A 16491-nucleotide genomic window follows, 5' to 3' on the forward strand; every position below is an offset into this window, starting at 1 on the left:
AGTTAGCTGTCTAAAACGGCTAGCGTTTATAACTACTATAACTTTTAGAGTTAATAATAAGGTTATACTTTAATTTTATATACTTATTAATATAATTATTACTACTATTAATTATAAGTAAAACGCGTAGTCTTTAAACTAGAGCCTCTTTCTTCCTAAAAGACCGTATTAAAAAAGGATTACTTTATACTTTTATATTAGTAATATAGGAGCTTTACCTAATAGTAACCGCTTATTAACAACTTAGTATTTATATTTACTAGTAAGCTTAACTAGATCTTAGCTAAAGGTCTAAATATCCTTAACTTCTAATAAAAGCTTTAGCTTACTACCAAATCTTACCGCCAAGACAGCGAGCTGCCAGCTAGCTGCAGTTTTATAGCTGACTGACTGTCACAACTCTATAAGCTCGCTGACTGCTTACGTTATCAGCCTCTTGGCAGCGAAGCTGACAGCGTAGCTAACTCTTGGACACACTGGCTGAGAACACTGTCTCAGTGCTGAAGCGTTCGGCTGGTGGCCTTCTCGACTACGAATACATTGAGCGCGATGGTGTTGTCCATACCAGCCGCTTTGTGCCAGATGATCAACTAAACGACTTCTTCCGCCAGAAGCAAGGTGCTGAGTTAGCCGAGCTTCCAATTAGTGTCGCAAAGCCTGCTCAAATTTCGATCAAGAACCCAGGCCAATTCGACACAATCTATTTCAAACAGATCAAGCCTCCCGAGACTCTTAGGACCTGCGAAGTACAAATTGAAGTCAAAGCCATAGGTCTTAATGCTAAGGACTTCTACGCATTGGGTGGTAAGGTCGACACGAAGGAAGCCTCTTGTACCCTTGAATACAGCGGTACTGCCGAAAGAGCCGGACCTAACGTCTCTGGCGTCACACCTGGAGACCGGGTAGTCGTAATGGCACCCAGCTACTTCAAGACGTCTGAGATCGTTCCAGAATTGGCGTGCCACAAGCTTCAAGATGAAGAAGACCTCAACGTGGTCTGCACTCTTCCCGTTATTTCTGCAACCGCCTTGTACGCGCTGCATACAAAGGCCAACATCCAGCCGGGTGAAAGCGTTCTCATCCACTTCGGTACTGGAGGAGTTGGTATTGTAGCAATTCAACTTGCGCAATATGCTTGCGCCGAAGTTTACACCACTGTGCCCACCGATGAAAAGAAGGAGTGGCTCGTGAAAAAGCTTGGCGTTAAAGGGGAGAATATCTTCAGCTCTCGAGATACTTCGTTCATTGACGGACTTCTACAGGCTACCAATAGCCGCGGTGTGGACATGGTCTTGAATTCACTTACTGGCGACCTCCTGCATGCCAGTTGGCGGTGCTTCGCTTCATTCAGCCGCTTCGTCGAGATTGGAAAACGGGATCTTACCGATGCTAGTCGACTTGAAACGGACCAATTCTGAAGAATGCAACTTTTACGACTTTCGACATGGGCAACCTATGCAGCTCGCCCAATGATGCACACCACCAAATCTGGACGCGCCTTCTCAGCGATGTCTTGAAGTTGTACAGAGAAAAAGATAATGGAGTTCCCTCTGGAGGTCTTCAATGTCGCTGATATCACCGATGCTCTCCGTCGCTTCTCTTCTAGGAACCCCATGGGTAAGGTCGCTATCAACATGGAAAAGCCGGAGTCGCTCCTCCGCGTTCAGCTTCTTAAGCATAAGACCGTCTTCCATCCCGAAAAAGCTATATTATGATTGGCTGCTTAGGTGGTTTCGGCCGTAGCATGTCAAAATGGATGATGTCTAGAGGAGCACGCAAATTTATCTTCCTGGGCCGCTCCGGGCTCGATAAGGCTCCTGCGCGGCGTCTCATAGAGGATTTGGAGAGCAACGGCACTCGTTGTACAGTTGTTCGTGGAGACGTTTGCTCCATGGCGGACATTCAGAAAGTGGTGGATTCCGCAGAAACATCCATCGGAGGTGTTATACAAGCTGCTATGGGTCTTAACGTAAGTCTACTCTTAGCCGCTGAGACGAGTAATAAGTTAACGTCAACCAGGAATCACTATTCACAAGCATGTCGAACGAATACTGGCACACAGGTATTGATCCCAAGGTGCAGGACACCTGGAACATTCACAACGCTATCAAGGGCAAAGACTCCGAGCTCGACTTCTTCCTAATGTCCAGCTCCATCTCTAGCGACGGAGTCGAACTATTGCGCAGCGAACTACTTCCTTGATGTTTTCGCCCGCTACAGATGGTCACTAGGCCTGCCAGCAACGTCGGTCGGGTTCGGTATGATCTCCGAGGTTGACTATCTTCACGACAACCCAGAGATCGAAGCTCTTCTACTCCGTAAGGGTAAGATAGAGCTACGTAGTATGAACAACCAAGGAATTTAGAGGCCAGAACAACGGCTAAATTCTGGGCATTGGTGTTCTTGACTCCGCCAGTCCCGACACGAGGCGTAGAAAATACGTGCTGAAAGGAACTACACAACATTTAGCCAAGAGCTGGTATGTATCATGAATGTGGGGCATCCATAGCTCTTTAACACTTAGTACTTTAGATAATGAATCGCTTAGTGTGCGATGTCACTAAGGCGGTGCAATTAGGACCGAGTCAAGAGAGGTCAGTAACAAAATGCTCGCCAAAAGCTCAGAGTATTCTAGATCAGGTAACATCTGTGATGTGGAGACTGTTGGATAATGGGGCGCAAACTGCATGATAATCTTACCGATGCATTCTAATAGTTGACTTCCTGATATGCGGCAGCTGTGTGTCAGTATTGTGAGCTCAGTTTCCAATAGTCTAATCATATTTGGACATGCTGTGCTTGATATTGCGGCAGCCATAACATAATATTGTTGAGCGGCGTCCCTATTCCTATAAGGTTTTACACATTTGATTTTACTCCTTTCCACCCTTCTTGCTGCCTTTCTTGCCACCCTTCTTGCCTTTCTTAGGCTCCGGCTCACGGGTTTCCAACCCAAGAGCATCATCGATCTTAGGCTCACGTGTGTCTAAGCTACGTGCTCCCTTCTTGCCTCCCTTCTTGCCCTTCTTTTTGTCTTTCTTTGGTTCCGGTTCGCGGGTTTCCAAGTCAGGAGTATTATAGGTGTCGGGCTTGCGTGCGTTCAAGTCTCGAGCTCCTTTTTTGCCCCCTTTTTTGCCCTTCTTTTTGCCCTTCTTAGGTTCCGGCTCGCGAATCTCCAACTCGAGAGCATCATCAACCTCTGGCTCGCGCGTTTCCAAGTCGCGGGCGCCTTTCTTTCCACCTTTCTTCCCCTTCTTCCCCTTCTTTGGCTCCGGTTCACGAGCGTCCAGGTCAAGAATTTCAAGCGCATCGGCTTCTGGCGCTCACTTACGCACTGCGGAGGCATAGCTAGAGGCGGCACTGGCTAGTCCGCCCTAAATTGCAGAATGAGTTTCCACACCAAGACTTGAATGGGTGCGGGGGCGAGGACTTACAACATAGCGCCTATCAAGGCTACCTGTAGCGACGTCTTCATGGCTAGCAGCGACTGGGATGCTAGCCAAGAGGGTAACCACAAGGAACTGAGCGAGAGAGTTGATGCGCATTTTGAGAGTAGTGAGAATAGTTGCTGCCCTGCAGCACGGATGAATTGAATAGATGAATATGCAACGAAGGAGAGTTGGTCTGAGTGCAGCGAGTGGTGCGGAGGGATTATCGATGCTGGTAGGAATAGCCAGTGATGGCAATAACTATATAATCACCCCAAATTGGGCGATTATGATTATATAATCAACCCGATTATGGCCATTCCCGTGCGGTTTTAGGCAATTATATACCCGGTTATGTATATTTATCTAGGAGTTATACGATTGCTATAACTAAGAAATACAGAGCAGAAGATTATTGCTATTGTTTTCGTCTTTGAAATTTTGAGGTGGCCCATGCGTAACTGATTATTGCCATCACTGGGAATAGCTTTCGCAGCACATGGCAATCCGAGCCTTTTATATGTTCAGAGAAGCTTAGTCGCTGATGGGTCTGGCCCCTTGGCTACCGCGTTGCAACACTGCAACGGCTGAGTAAAGGGATGCAATACTGAGTTGGTGGAACCATGTGGTAGATCGCCCATTGGAGCATTTATCAGTGTGACGCGTAGCTGAAGTTCCACTTGGTTTAGGCTCTTTTGTGGATGGCGTGTATGAGGTGTGTAGTATGTATGAGGTGTATGAGGCGTATGAAGTAGATGATGTGGACGGGAACGGAATGAGCATTCCGAAACAGCCTACGGTGTCAAGCTTCTGCCAAGGCCAATCAAGCTTTACTCAGACTCGCAGAGCTCCGTGCACGCCCCCTAAAATTTTCTCCGTAGAGCTCTAAACCTTTATATTAGTATAGTATTACTTAGCCTTAAGATATATAGACAAAAGTAGTGTTATTTTAAAGCGCTTTATAAGTTCTATAAATCTATATAAATTTTAAATTTATTTACCTACTATTAGGGGGTGCATTGCAAGTGTAAGTATTGGTCGAATTAATAGGGTAGCACGTGAGGGCATGTCCCTATATTAGGTGACCAGACAAATTTTCAACTAATTAGACACTTAGGTTTAGCCCAAACTTAGTATAATGTAGACGAGAATTCCGTTAAATTTTCTAAGGAAAATTTCCAAATTGCTGACTTATAGCCAGCAATTTGGTTCCTTAGGGAAATTTAACGGAATTCTTACGCCTACAGCAAGCTTTTATCCTTCTAAACTTAGTCTACCCTACTACTACCCTACTACTACCCTCTATTGCCTATTACTGCCCTCTACTACCTACTATCTACTACTACTGCCCTATTACTGTCCTGCTACTATCTACTACTACTTACTACTACCGTTATACTATTTTACTATTCTACTATTGTTATTACTCCCCTTTTAACTACCAAAATAACTTCTTTTCTATTACTTTTAATATATCTTTACTTTCTAATTTATAGCTATATTTATTACTATTTATATACTATTCTTTTACTATTACTTTATCTACTAATTTCCCACTACTACTTTAGTTACTTAATTATTATTCTTACTTTTATTACTATTTATTATTACTACTATTTCTACCTTTATTATTATTATTATTATTATTATTATTATTATTATTATTATTATTATTATTATTATTTATATTTTAGTACTATTACTATTATTATTATTATTATTAAACCTACCTTGCTAAATTACTATATAATAACCACATAAGAACTTTAAAAACTAGAGCTCTTGCTACACCTGGCCCAAAAAGACCAAAACCAACTAAAAGAACCCTGAAAAACACCCAGAGAATCCCCCTAAGATGCATGCATCGCAGGGGAGGCACACGTCGAACGACGGTGGCTCGCACTCGCGCGCGACCGCTAGAACTACGCCTAGCAATAGCCCTCCATAACAAAGACGGGCGAATACCACACCATAAAGCGGAAATACCTCTATTAAGAAGGCATCTAACAAAATATAAAGCCTATTAGACGCGTCTAGTATCTAGAATTGCGGGGGAGTAACCGTTAGCTATAATGAACTAATATAGCTAGTAGAATAGCTCCGCTAGTTTAGTAAACCTTAGGCACCCCTCCAGCAAACCCTTAATTAAATCCTCTAACGGCTAAGCAAAATTAAAAATAAGTATAACCCCCTTTTACTAGCGAACCGCACCTAGGCTACTATAGCTGCGCTTTTACAGCATAGGGAACCTACCCCCCTTAAGTTAATAACTGGGTATATAATTATAATATAACCAAATATAGAACAAGTAGAGGGGCTTAGGGGATAATTAGAAATAGAAGTCCTTATAAAGATATACAAAGAGGTTTATAACGCTGTTATAATCCAATACCTTAAGAGTGGAGATATTAAAGTCACCCTAAAGGACTAATAGGTAAAGGAACGAGCCGTAAGGGTAGGGGATAGGCTAGGAGAATGTATTAGCATAAAAGTACTCCACAAGGATTACCCAGTTAAAGTCCTAGCAGTTCCTATAAGCCTTAGGGTAGAAAAGGGACGCTAGGCGGACAATATAGCAATTATATAGAAGATAGTAAGATAAACGGAACGCCTTATACCAGGACTTGAAATCACCCAAATCTAATAGCTTTAATAGGAAAATGCAAACTAAGCATATAATGAGAATAATAAGAGGATATAAGGGTCGCCAGAGACTCGCTAGGGAGACGCCAGATAAACGTATAGCTCCCTTATTATTAGCATATATATACTAGGAATGCAAAAACTCCTTATCCAAAAAGGAATAATTATAAATGGCCTTATATATAACATAAGGCTCTATAACCACAGACTACGCCTAGAATAATGCTATCGCTATATATAATGGGGATACACCTAATCTATATGCGCAGTATAGGTGTGCTGCGGCCACTATATAGGCCCCCACAATACAAGATATTGCTTAAATTAAGACTAAATAAAATGCGTAAACTGTTACTAAAGCATATATAAGGCGTAGAAGAGAGAAGATTATATTAAATATAGGAAATAAAAGGCAAGGGCTTAACAGCTGCAGGAGTAACTGTACGCTAGGTTATATAAATAGAAATAACAGGCGATAAGCTAGGGGGACGCAGGTGCCTTCCTAGCGTTTCCTACCTTTAATACTAGAGGGCTAGGCCAGCTATCCTAAGCCTTAACGGGCCAGAAGCAATGCCGCGCGACATTACTAGACCAATTAGGGATATAAGGGTCACAAAGGATATAAGGGAGAGGATGCCCCGTAGGAAGACCCCTATAGACAGCAATAGTAGGCTTAAGACTAGGACAATTAAGAATTAAACTTAATGCGGTAAATATAATATTTGCAGCCGACCTATAAAGGGTATATAGCCGACCAGTAAGAATAGGGGAAGAACCGGTAATAATAATAGATTTAGACATAGAAGCGCTAATAGGAATATAAAATACGGGAATAGAAAGCTCTATATAAAATAAGTAATACCGTTATAAGATATCCAAAAGAACTGGTGAAATTCCCCGCAATTGGTGGTGGCAGCCAACTACTTATAGTTTGGGACCAAAGCACTAGAAAACTGGGGTAGAGGCCTAGATAAGCAGGCATGTTAAACTCTACTATATTACTAGCTAATATATAACTACCTGCCCTCCATAAGGGCCTATCTGGTATCCGGTACACCCAGGTGACTCAGAAGAGGGTCTTAATAGGCGTGGTGCGCGCGACCTGGACGACGGCGACGCGCCAGCAACGCGATGGCAACGCGACGGCGACCGGACGGCGACCAGATGGCTCAACGAGGTGGAAACACGGGCAAAGCTCTAGGCAGCGGAAACACAGGCCAGCTTTAACGGCCCCATGGCGTTCGACTTACAGTTAACTCACGGTTAACTCATGGTCGACTTACAGGCGACTTATAGGAGGGTCTTAATAGGCGTGGTGCACGCAACCTAATGCGCATATGCATAAGGCGACTTATAGGAGGGTCTTAATAGGCGTAGTGCACGTAACCTAATGCATATATATGGGGGAGGCTGTAGGGGAAACACAGGCCAGTCGGACGAGGACTTAACAGTTAGAGATATAGGCCAGCTTATAAAAAGGGGGGACACAAGCTTAGTTAGTAAGAGGGGGGAGAGCAGGTTACCTGGTACAGGACCTGGTCTCTACGGCCCCCCTCCTATAAGACACGGTCGGCCTGTTATAAGGAGACTCTTACAGGCAATATAAAACGGGAACTAGTAGTATATAGGGTGTTGCGCCCCTATATTACTACTGGCTTCCTATAGGGCGTAGTATATAGTAGCTACTGCTGGCTCTAAGGACCTTATCCCTTAACTAGGCTCTAACCTTTAGTGCACCTAGTAGGTAGGTAAAATTACACCCTAGCCAGAGAAACTACTACGTGGCTTAAGAGAACGGATGCGCGTGTTAGTATATTAACAGACGGAACCGTTCGCCTCTAGGGTGGCTTACCGGTAAGATATGCTTAAGGAGTAAATAGGAGTTACTTAGGCGGGAGAGGCAGTGGCTCAGCCTCGTCCGTAGAAGGTATACCCAACTATATTACAGGATGCAGCTACGACGCCTCTATAGGATTACGTTAGTAGGCGCAAAGATAAAAGTTGCGACCCCTGGAAACGGCAGCTTATGCCCACGCCAGCGGAAATAATAAAGAAGGTGTGAAACTAGAGGCTATAGAAGGCTCCTAAGCCGTGCAAAAGCGTACTAACTCTAGGAGGAAACTCTTATATAAACTACTAGGGGGTAGACTGGTACTCGGGTAATACCGTTATAAGATATCTAAAAGAACTGGTGAAATTCCCCGCAATTGGTGGTGGCAGCTAACTACTTATAGTTTGGGACTAAAGCACTAGAAAACTGGGGTAGAGGCCTAGATAAATAGGCATGTTAAACTCTACTATATTACTAGCTAATATATAACTACCTGCCTAGTAGGTAGCCCGAGATGCAAATGTGGCTGGCCAAGACAGACACCAAAACACGTAATACTGCTATGCCCCCTACGCACCAATCGAGAAATAATGCTCTTAGCAGCTAGCATAGAGAACTATAATACACTGCTCTTAATATAAAAAGGCCTCAAGGCGGTTACCTAGTGGCTTATTAGTTAAAATATGCTAAATCAGTTCCGGGTTATAAGGGAAATGGTAATAGAAGGTAAGGGGGCGAGCAGCAGGTGCCCCCTAGTAACTCTACAGTAGTAGAGTAATAGTTTGTGATACTAGCGCGTCCGTAGGCTTGTTACGGCAATAGTAGTTCCTAAGGAGGTTAAACAGTAAGGTAGTAGAGCACTATAGGCAACTTATAGGCGCTAAGTAGGCGAGTCCTAAAAGGCGGGGAGATGGATCACGGAGTTTTCTCATTTTTCTTAAATAGAGTTTTCTCCCTATATATAAATAAGGAGTAGTCCGCGTGGGCCCAATAGGGATCCAAATCGGACGTTAAGTAATGAATTATTATTATATAAAATAAGTAGTAACTAGGGTATAGACACAAGAGATAGAAGCTCTAAATATCCTAGAGAAAGTAAAAATAGAAGAAGTAAGGAATAAAGGAGAGTTAAAGGACCCTCGCTAGGGGTCCGCCACCTATCTATTATATAGTATAACTGCGGCAACACAAACCACCGCCTCGTAAGGCCCCTACTAGACAGTCTAGACCCAGAGAAATACTATATCCTTACTATATAAGAGCCGTATTACAATACCTTTATATAATTAACATACTGCCCCTAAGGATTCCAGCTCCTATACAAACTAAAAGCAGCCACATATATATGCTTTATAATTAGTAAGGCTATTAGCCTGTCCTTATAGTTATAGCAGGCAGTTAACCTAGATATTGTAGTTATAACAATTTAAATATATAGGGGACCGGTACAAATTATTAATGTATATAACCCTAGGGTTAAAGGGGTCCCACAAATAGAGAATATTATATTGGTAATAAGCTTACTAAAAACTGAAGGTATAGAGTCTATCCTATTAGGAGATATAAACCTCCACCACCCGTGGTAGGGGGGTATTTATATTGCTATAGACTAATAGTTAGAGTGCCTACTAAGAGCTATGGATATCTGGGGCCTTAAGCTAGCCACCCCCCTAGGAGCAATTATATGGCAATAAGGCACCGCCAGAAGTATAATTGACCTTATATTTATAGACAAAGGCCTATACCAGAGACTCGAAAGGTACAACCCCAAAAAAGAATAGGCACTTACCCTAGACCATATCCCTATCCAGATATAGCTAGACCTAGATACTAAAGCGCAACTAAATAGAAAAAGATACGTAATAAGGAAGCTTAAGATAGACAGTTTCCTTAATGCAGTTAAATAATAACTTTAAGACCTAGAAGAAATCCACCCAATACTAAACAAGCGAGGCCTATTAACTACCCCCAAGGAAATCAACCGAAGACTAGAAAGGATCCAGGTAGTAATTAAAAATAGGCTAGAAGAGTACTGCCCGATCTTAAAACCGGGCCCCTATACGCGACACGTATAGTCTATATAATGCGCAGTTCTAGTTGCCAGCTAATAACAAGCAAGAAGGAAATATATAAGTAGCTATAACCCTAAAGACAAGAGACAATATAAAGACACAAGAAACCAGCTAAAAAATACCCTAAAAAAAGAAGTAAGGAATAACTGGAGACGGTTTATAAACAAGCATACTTCTAACCCAAGCCTCCCCTATAATAAGGGCCTTTAGGATATAGCAAAATAGGTAAAGAAAAAGGCAGGGCGCCTAGCAGAAGACCTATATCTACTACCCCTACGAAGAGTAGGAGAATCACAGGCCATAAATAACAACAATAAGAAGGCAAAGATCCTTATAGAAAGGTTCTTCCCTTAACCAGCTCTAGTAGACCTTAGTAATATTATAGGCGAAACACCGGTGACTCGCCTGCGGGTTAACAGCGACATAATAATAGAGGAAATGGCTAGAACTATTAGCCGCCTTTTAAATAATATAGTACTAGGACCAGATAAGATTCTAAATAAGGCCCTAAAAACCTGTGGGCCACTTATAGCACCTTAGCTTGCAGATATAGCCAGAGCATGCTTTGCTATAGGCTACTACCCATAACTTAGAAGATCTATAACGACGGTTGTCCTATAAAAAGAAGGTAAAGCAAATTACTTAATCCTAGGAAGCTACCGCCCTATTGCCTTAAAAAACACCCTTAGTAAGATCTTAGAAAGGGTAATAGCGGAACACATGGCAGATACGGTAGAGGAATACGCCCTATTACCACAAAGCTAAATAGGGGCAAGAAAGAACCGCTTAACACTATTAGCACTTACGCTACTTGCTGCCACCATTAAATCTGCATAGGCGATGCGAAAGGACTTTGTAGTATTAATGCTTAGCCTAGATATTAGTAGTACCTACGATAATATACCCCACAAGCGTCTCCTGTATATCCTTAGGGCAAAGGGCTTCCCAGAATAGATTATACAATTTATCTAAGGGTTTACAGGCCAGAAAGAAACATTACTAGTCTTTAGCGAATACCAGAGCCCCCCTATCGCAGTTATAACAGGAATACCACAAGGATTACCCCTCTTACCTATACTCTTCCTTTTCTTTATAAGCAACCTACTTGACTTCTTTAAGGAAGGGGCGACCTAGGGGATAGGCTTTATTAATAACATAAACCTAATTATATACGGGCCAATAGCCGCAGAGAACTGTAGAATACTAGAGAAAGCCTATAATACTTATATAGAGTGGGCAAAACGTTATAAAGTCTAATTCTTACCAGAGAAATACTAGCTAATCCATTTCATAAGAAAACGCAACTAATTTGCAGATCTCTAGTATATAATTCGCATTTAAGGCTTTAGGGGTTAACCAGTTTAGGGCCTAAGGGTATTAGGAGTATAGGTAGACAGCAAGCTCCGGTAGAGCGTATATACGGCGCAAGCGGCCCGTAAAGGCCAAGCACAGTTCATCGCTTTATCTAGGATTGTTAATTCTATATAGGGTCTATGCTTCCAGAGGTTACGCCTACTATATACAGCAGTCGTCCGGCCAACCATGACATATAGATCCAGTATCTGGGCCATTAGAGAAACTAAAAAGGGCCCCCTAAAATTACTCCTTAAACCACTTTAAAAGGTCCAAATAGCTTGCCTTTAGAGTATCACAGGTAGGTACAAGCGAACGGCCATAGCACTACTTAAGAAGGAATCTAATATTCCCCCCCTATAGTTATATATTAAAGCCGCTGCAATATAAAGAACGTAAAATAAACGTAACTCTAATATTATAAAGTATATTAAGACACGCCTAAGTAAACTATAGAGGGACCCTAGGGTGCCCCGTAGGAGAATAAACCAATAGCCCCAAAGTAGGGAAGAGATATTAGAGAAACAGGTAAAGAAAGTAAAAGAAGAATAGTGCCGCTTTAGGGCCTAGGCCTATATAGAGAAGGAAGGGAGACGCGTAAGAGGTCAGCAAAGATAACAGTAAGATAGAGAAAGGAGCCAAAGTAGAACATATAAAAACGTTGGGAAACCATCTACCGCAATACAATACTGGTTGGACTAACGCTAGAGAGATAAATAGGAGTCGAAGGTATAGAGGCTGACTTAGGTAAGACGAACCTAAGCTATAGCATAATTAACGCTATGGGGGGTAAATACCTAAGGGCTCCGAGAAGGCCTAATAAAGGCAGAAAATATAATAGCAACACTCTTAAGAACAGGAATAATAGGACTAAAAGATTGGCTTTACTAGGTGGGTGTCCTAGTAGGTAGCCTAAGATGCGAATGTAGCTAGCTAAGACAGACACTAAAACACGTAATACTGCTATGCCCCCTACGCACTAATTAAGAAATAATGCTCTTAGCAGCTGGCATAGAGAATTATAATACACTGCTCTTAATATAAAAAGGCCTCAAGGCGGTTACCTAGTGGCTTATTAGTTAAAATGTACTAAATCAGTTCTAGGTTGTAAGGGAAATGGTAATAAAAGGCAAGGGGGCAAGCAGCAGGTGCCCCCTAGTAACTCTATAGTAGTAGAGTAAAAGTTTATAATACTAGCGCGTCCGTAGGCTTATTACGGCAGCAGTGGTTCCTAAGGAGGTTAAACAGTAAGGTAGTAGAGCACTATAGGCGACTTGTAGGCGCTAAGTAGGCGAGTCCTAAAAGGTAGGGAGATGGATTACGGGGTTTTCTCATTTTTCTTAAATAGAGTTTTCTCCCCATATGTAAATAAGGAGTAGTCCGCGTAGGCCCAGTAGGGATCTAAATCGGACGTTAAGCAATGAATTATTATTATTATTATTATTATTATTATTATTATTATTATTATTATTATTATTATTATTACTATTACTATTACTATTACTATTTTTATTCCTTTTTATATACTATATTAATTCTTTTTTAATTTACTAACTTTACTACTTTAACTATAGCTATAACTTTTATTTTTACCTTTAATCTAATTTTATATAGTACTACTTTTACCACTATAAAGAGTACTTTATATTTTAGAAAACATTTTATATTTAAAATTAAATTCTTCCTTTAAAAATGTTATATAAGATAATTATATATACTAAAGACCCTACTATAAGGACTATTATAAAGACTATTAATATTTTTATATATATTTATATAAGATAAGAGTAGAAAAAAAAAATAGAGTATTAAAGCTTTAACTGCCCTTTACTGCCTATTACTACCCTCTACTACCTATTACTGCCCTCTACTGCCTATTACTACCCTACTATTACCCTATTACTACCCTATTACTACCGCACTACTACCTTACTATTATAGAATTTATATAGCTACCTTATAGTAATATAAAACTACCTTTATATAATAATTGCGTAATATAGATTTATATAATTAATTACGTGATATATATTAATAATAGCTATTTATATTATTATTATCGTTGTTATCTTCTTCCTTAAGTAATAGTACTACTACCACTACTACTATTACCACTGCTGCTACTGCTGCTACTGCGTTTTCTACTTCTGCTCCTACTTCTTCTACTCTTATTTCTACTGCTACTGCTACCGCTACTGCTACCACCACTACTACTACCGTTACTACTACCGCCGCTGCCGCTGCTATATCCACGCCTAGCTGCTATTTCTTACCCTTACCGCTACCGTTTTAGGCTAAGGTGCCTATACGCAGGACTTTAGTCCTAGTAGATAAGCGTGCTGGTAAGTATTAGTACTATAAAAAAATTTAAGAATTTAAGAAGATACTAATATATAAATAGCTATTGTAGCTACTGCTACCGCTAGACCCCTCTCTACTCCTACTACTACCGCTACCGCCGCTTCTACTCCTGCTACCGCTGCCGCTCCTACTACCCCCGCTACCGCTACTCCCCCCCTAGCTAGCTTTATGGCCGTAAATTAGCCCGCCGCCCTTTTGCCCTAAAATCCCTTACCTACTATGCTTGCTATTGCTGCTAAAGCCGCCGCTGCTAATATAGCTATAATGCGGGCGCTATATCCCCTACCGCACGTTTAGGGTGTATCTCTACGGTAGGCTTCTAGCCTAGGTAAAGCTCTTAGGGTCTACTAGGGGGTCCGCCTAAAGGCTAGGCCCCTAAATATGGAGGCCACCCTAGTATAAAGCTAGGGTATAATAGCCCCATAGGTGTAAGGGTACTTTTGGTCCCTTACTCGGCTGCATCACCTAGGGGCTCTTAGGGGTCGCCAAGGCTAGCCTTCGGCTAGCCCTTGGCACCTCCTTATAAGCACCTCGGGCTTGCAGCCTCCTTCCTCCCCTATCGGTTCGTCTCAGTACAAGGCTATTGCCTACTCTTTACCATATCGTCCTCTTCCATCGACTCCCTATATGACTTATGCTCGGCTTACCTACTCCCTACCGTACACCCTGGCAATACTGCCTTACAATAGGCTTATACATTATGCGTATAGGGCGGTAGCCTATTTACGGAGTATATACTAGTTGCTAGCTAGCTATATAGCAGCTATACTAACTGCTATTATAGTAGTAAAGGGGCGCGCTACTCCTTTTAAGTCTGTAAGTTAGTAATATAAGCCGTAAAAAGTATAACTAATAAAGATAATAGCGTCTACTACTACCTCCGCCTCCCCTACTATAGCCTACTCCCGCTTCTACTTCTACTCCTACACCTATATACCTCCCGCTACTACTGCTATTACTAATAATAATAACAATAATAATAATAATAACGATAATAAGGAGGAGGAAGAGGCCCTACCTACCCGTATCTGCCTTTATCTTAGGCAATATAGGTAGGTTATAGGGCTGCTCTACCATTTAGTAGCTATACTTAAGGAGGAGTTATTAAAGGATAAGGATAAGGAGTAGGGGAGGAGGGGTAAAGGGGGGGTAAAGGGGGGGAGGGGGGTTTACTAGGCCCTATAGGGCATTTATAAAAGTTTTACTAGCCCTATAGGGTAGTTATAGAAATAGTTATATAATAAAATAATATACCTTATTATAAAAGTAAAACCTCTAAATAGATACTATAGCGGGCTTTTAGCCTTCTAAACTTAGTCTGCCCTACTACTACCCTACTACTACCCTATTACTACCACCACTGCTATATTATCCCCCCGCGTCTTAGCCTATAATAGCTAGTAATACCTTTAGATATATAATATTAGCAGTTATACTATCCCCGTTCTTTAGTAGTAATAGCAAAAGCCCGTATATATCCGTTACTCTTAATAATATAATATATAGCTGCCTATATATAAAGACTAGTATACGCAAATTAACCCTAATAAAGTTAAAAGACTGCCCTTGCGACTTATTTATAGTTATAGTAAAGTATAGCCGAATTAGAAACTGCCTTCTACTAATAATAAATAGTAGTTCTCCCTTTATAGAGGTAAGCTTAATATAAGGGATTAGCTATAGCTGCCTATAAAAGCTGCTACTAAGTATCTAAGCTTTAATATAGCGCTAGCCTAGGCGCGTAATAACTATATAGGTACCGTTATAAAGCCCTTCCTTAGGGTAGAGGTTCCATAAAAGAATAACAGGCGCGCTTACCTTTAGGGAAAGCTTTAACAGAGGTAGGCTACTAGGGTTAAATATCTATAGAAGCTCTACTGGTAGCAGTTCTATATAATCTTTTTCTCTATTTTGCTCTATAGAGTCTATAAAATAAAAGGTGCTTAGGGAGCCATAGAGCCGTATAAGGATAGCCTCGTTAATCTTAGCTATAGTATTATTGCAAATAGTTAGGATAGTGCGATTATAGAAGGTATCTAGGTTATAGTATACCCGCGTAAGTAGATATAGAGGGTATATATACTTATAGAAGGATTCCTAGGACTAGAACTGGGCTATACTAGGTAAAATATTAACCCTACTAGCTAGGGATATATTATAGGATAAGCTTTACACCTAAGCGGTAAACTGCTAGTTTGTTTCGCCCTAGTAAATATATATATTTAACCATAGAGAGAGGATATAAAAGGTAGGCTAGAGGAATAACTACTATAGGTAAGTACCTATAATAGCTACACGGTTCCCCTATAGGACGATAGGTAGTATTTAAGTAAAGTTACCACCTAAGATAGTAGGGAGCCCGCTAAAGGTAGAGTCGTTAAAATAGACGTTCGTAAGTATATAATATACGGCTTTAAAGTAGTAGTAGTACTATATTAGTACCTTATCCCAAATAAGTAGAGAGGTATAGCGTAGAAGCTTAGCCAGATTTAAGTTTTTAGAGATATTATAAGTAGACTCTTTATATAGATTAATAGGTATCTAAAAACGGGAGTAGGCTATACGGCCGCTAGGTAGTAGGAGGGCCGTAATACTAAAAGAAGCTATATAAAGAATAATCTTACCGCGCAAGCGGTAGTAGTAGTAGAGGTAGTAATAGAGAAATATTTTACTGGTGCCTATAGGGCCCTAGAGGAAGAAGCGGGCTATTTGCGGATTGGTATCTATAGCGGCAATAATAGTATTAAAGCACGCTGCTTGGTTCGTATTTAGCTACTAGTATAGCTTAGTAAACTAGCGTTCT

The 16491-nt window shown here is 41.1% G+C and overlaps 2 protein-coding genes across 2 annotated transcripts; one reads left to right on the plus strand and one right to left on the minus strand.

Moving 5' to 3' along the window:
- Positions 1 to 911: 911 nt before the first annotated feature.
- Positions 912 to 2202, plus strand: K441DRAFT_674327 (KR-domain-containing protein; the record flags this gene model as incomplete). Its single annotated transcript, XM_067650743.1, has 4 exons — positions 912 to 1278; positions 1528 to 1617; positions 1728 to 1969; positions 2020 to 2202. 4 exons carry the CDS (start codon positions 912 to 914, stop codon positions 2200 to 2202), a joined length of 882 nt encoding a protein of 293 aa, XP_067508287.1.
- Positions 2203 to 2873: 671 nt separating this feature from the next.
- On the minus strand, positions 2874 to 3545 carry K441DRAFT_674328 (uncharacterized protein; the record flags this gene model as incomplete). Its single annotated transcript, XM_067650744.1, has 3 exons — positions 2874 to 3269; positions 3332 to 3334; positions 3435 to 3545. 3 exons carry the CDS (start codon positions 3543 to 3545, stop codon positions 2874 to 2876), a joined length of 510 nt encoding a protein of 169 aa, XP_067508288.1.
- Positions 3546 to 16491: the final 12946 nt, after the last annotated feature.

Source organism: Cenococcum geophilum (assembly GCF_001692895.1).
Source record: "Cenococcum geophilum 1.58 unplaced genomic scaffold K441scaffold_6, whole genome shotgun sequence".
Taxonomy (NCBI): domain Eukaryota; kingdom Fungi; phylum Ascomycota; class Dothideomycetes; order Gloniales; family Gloniaceae; genus Cenococcum; species Cenococcum geophilum.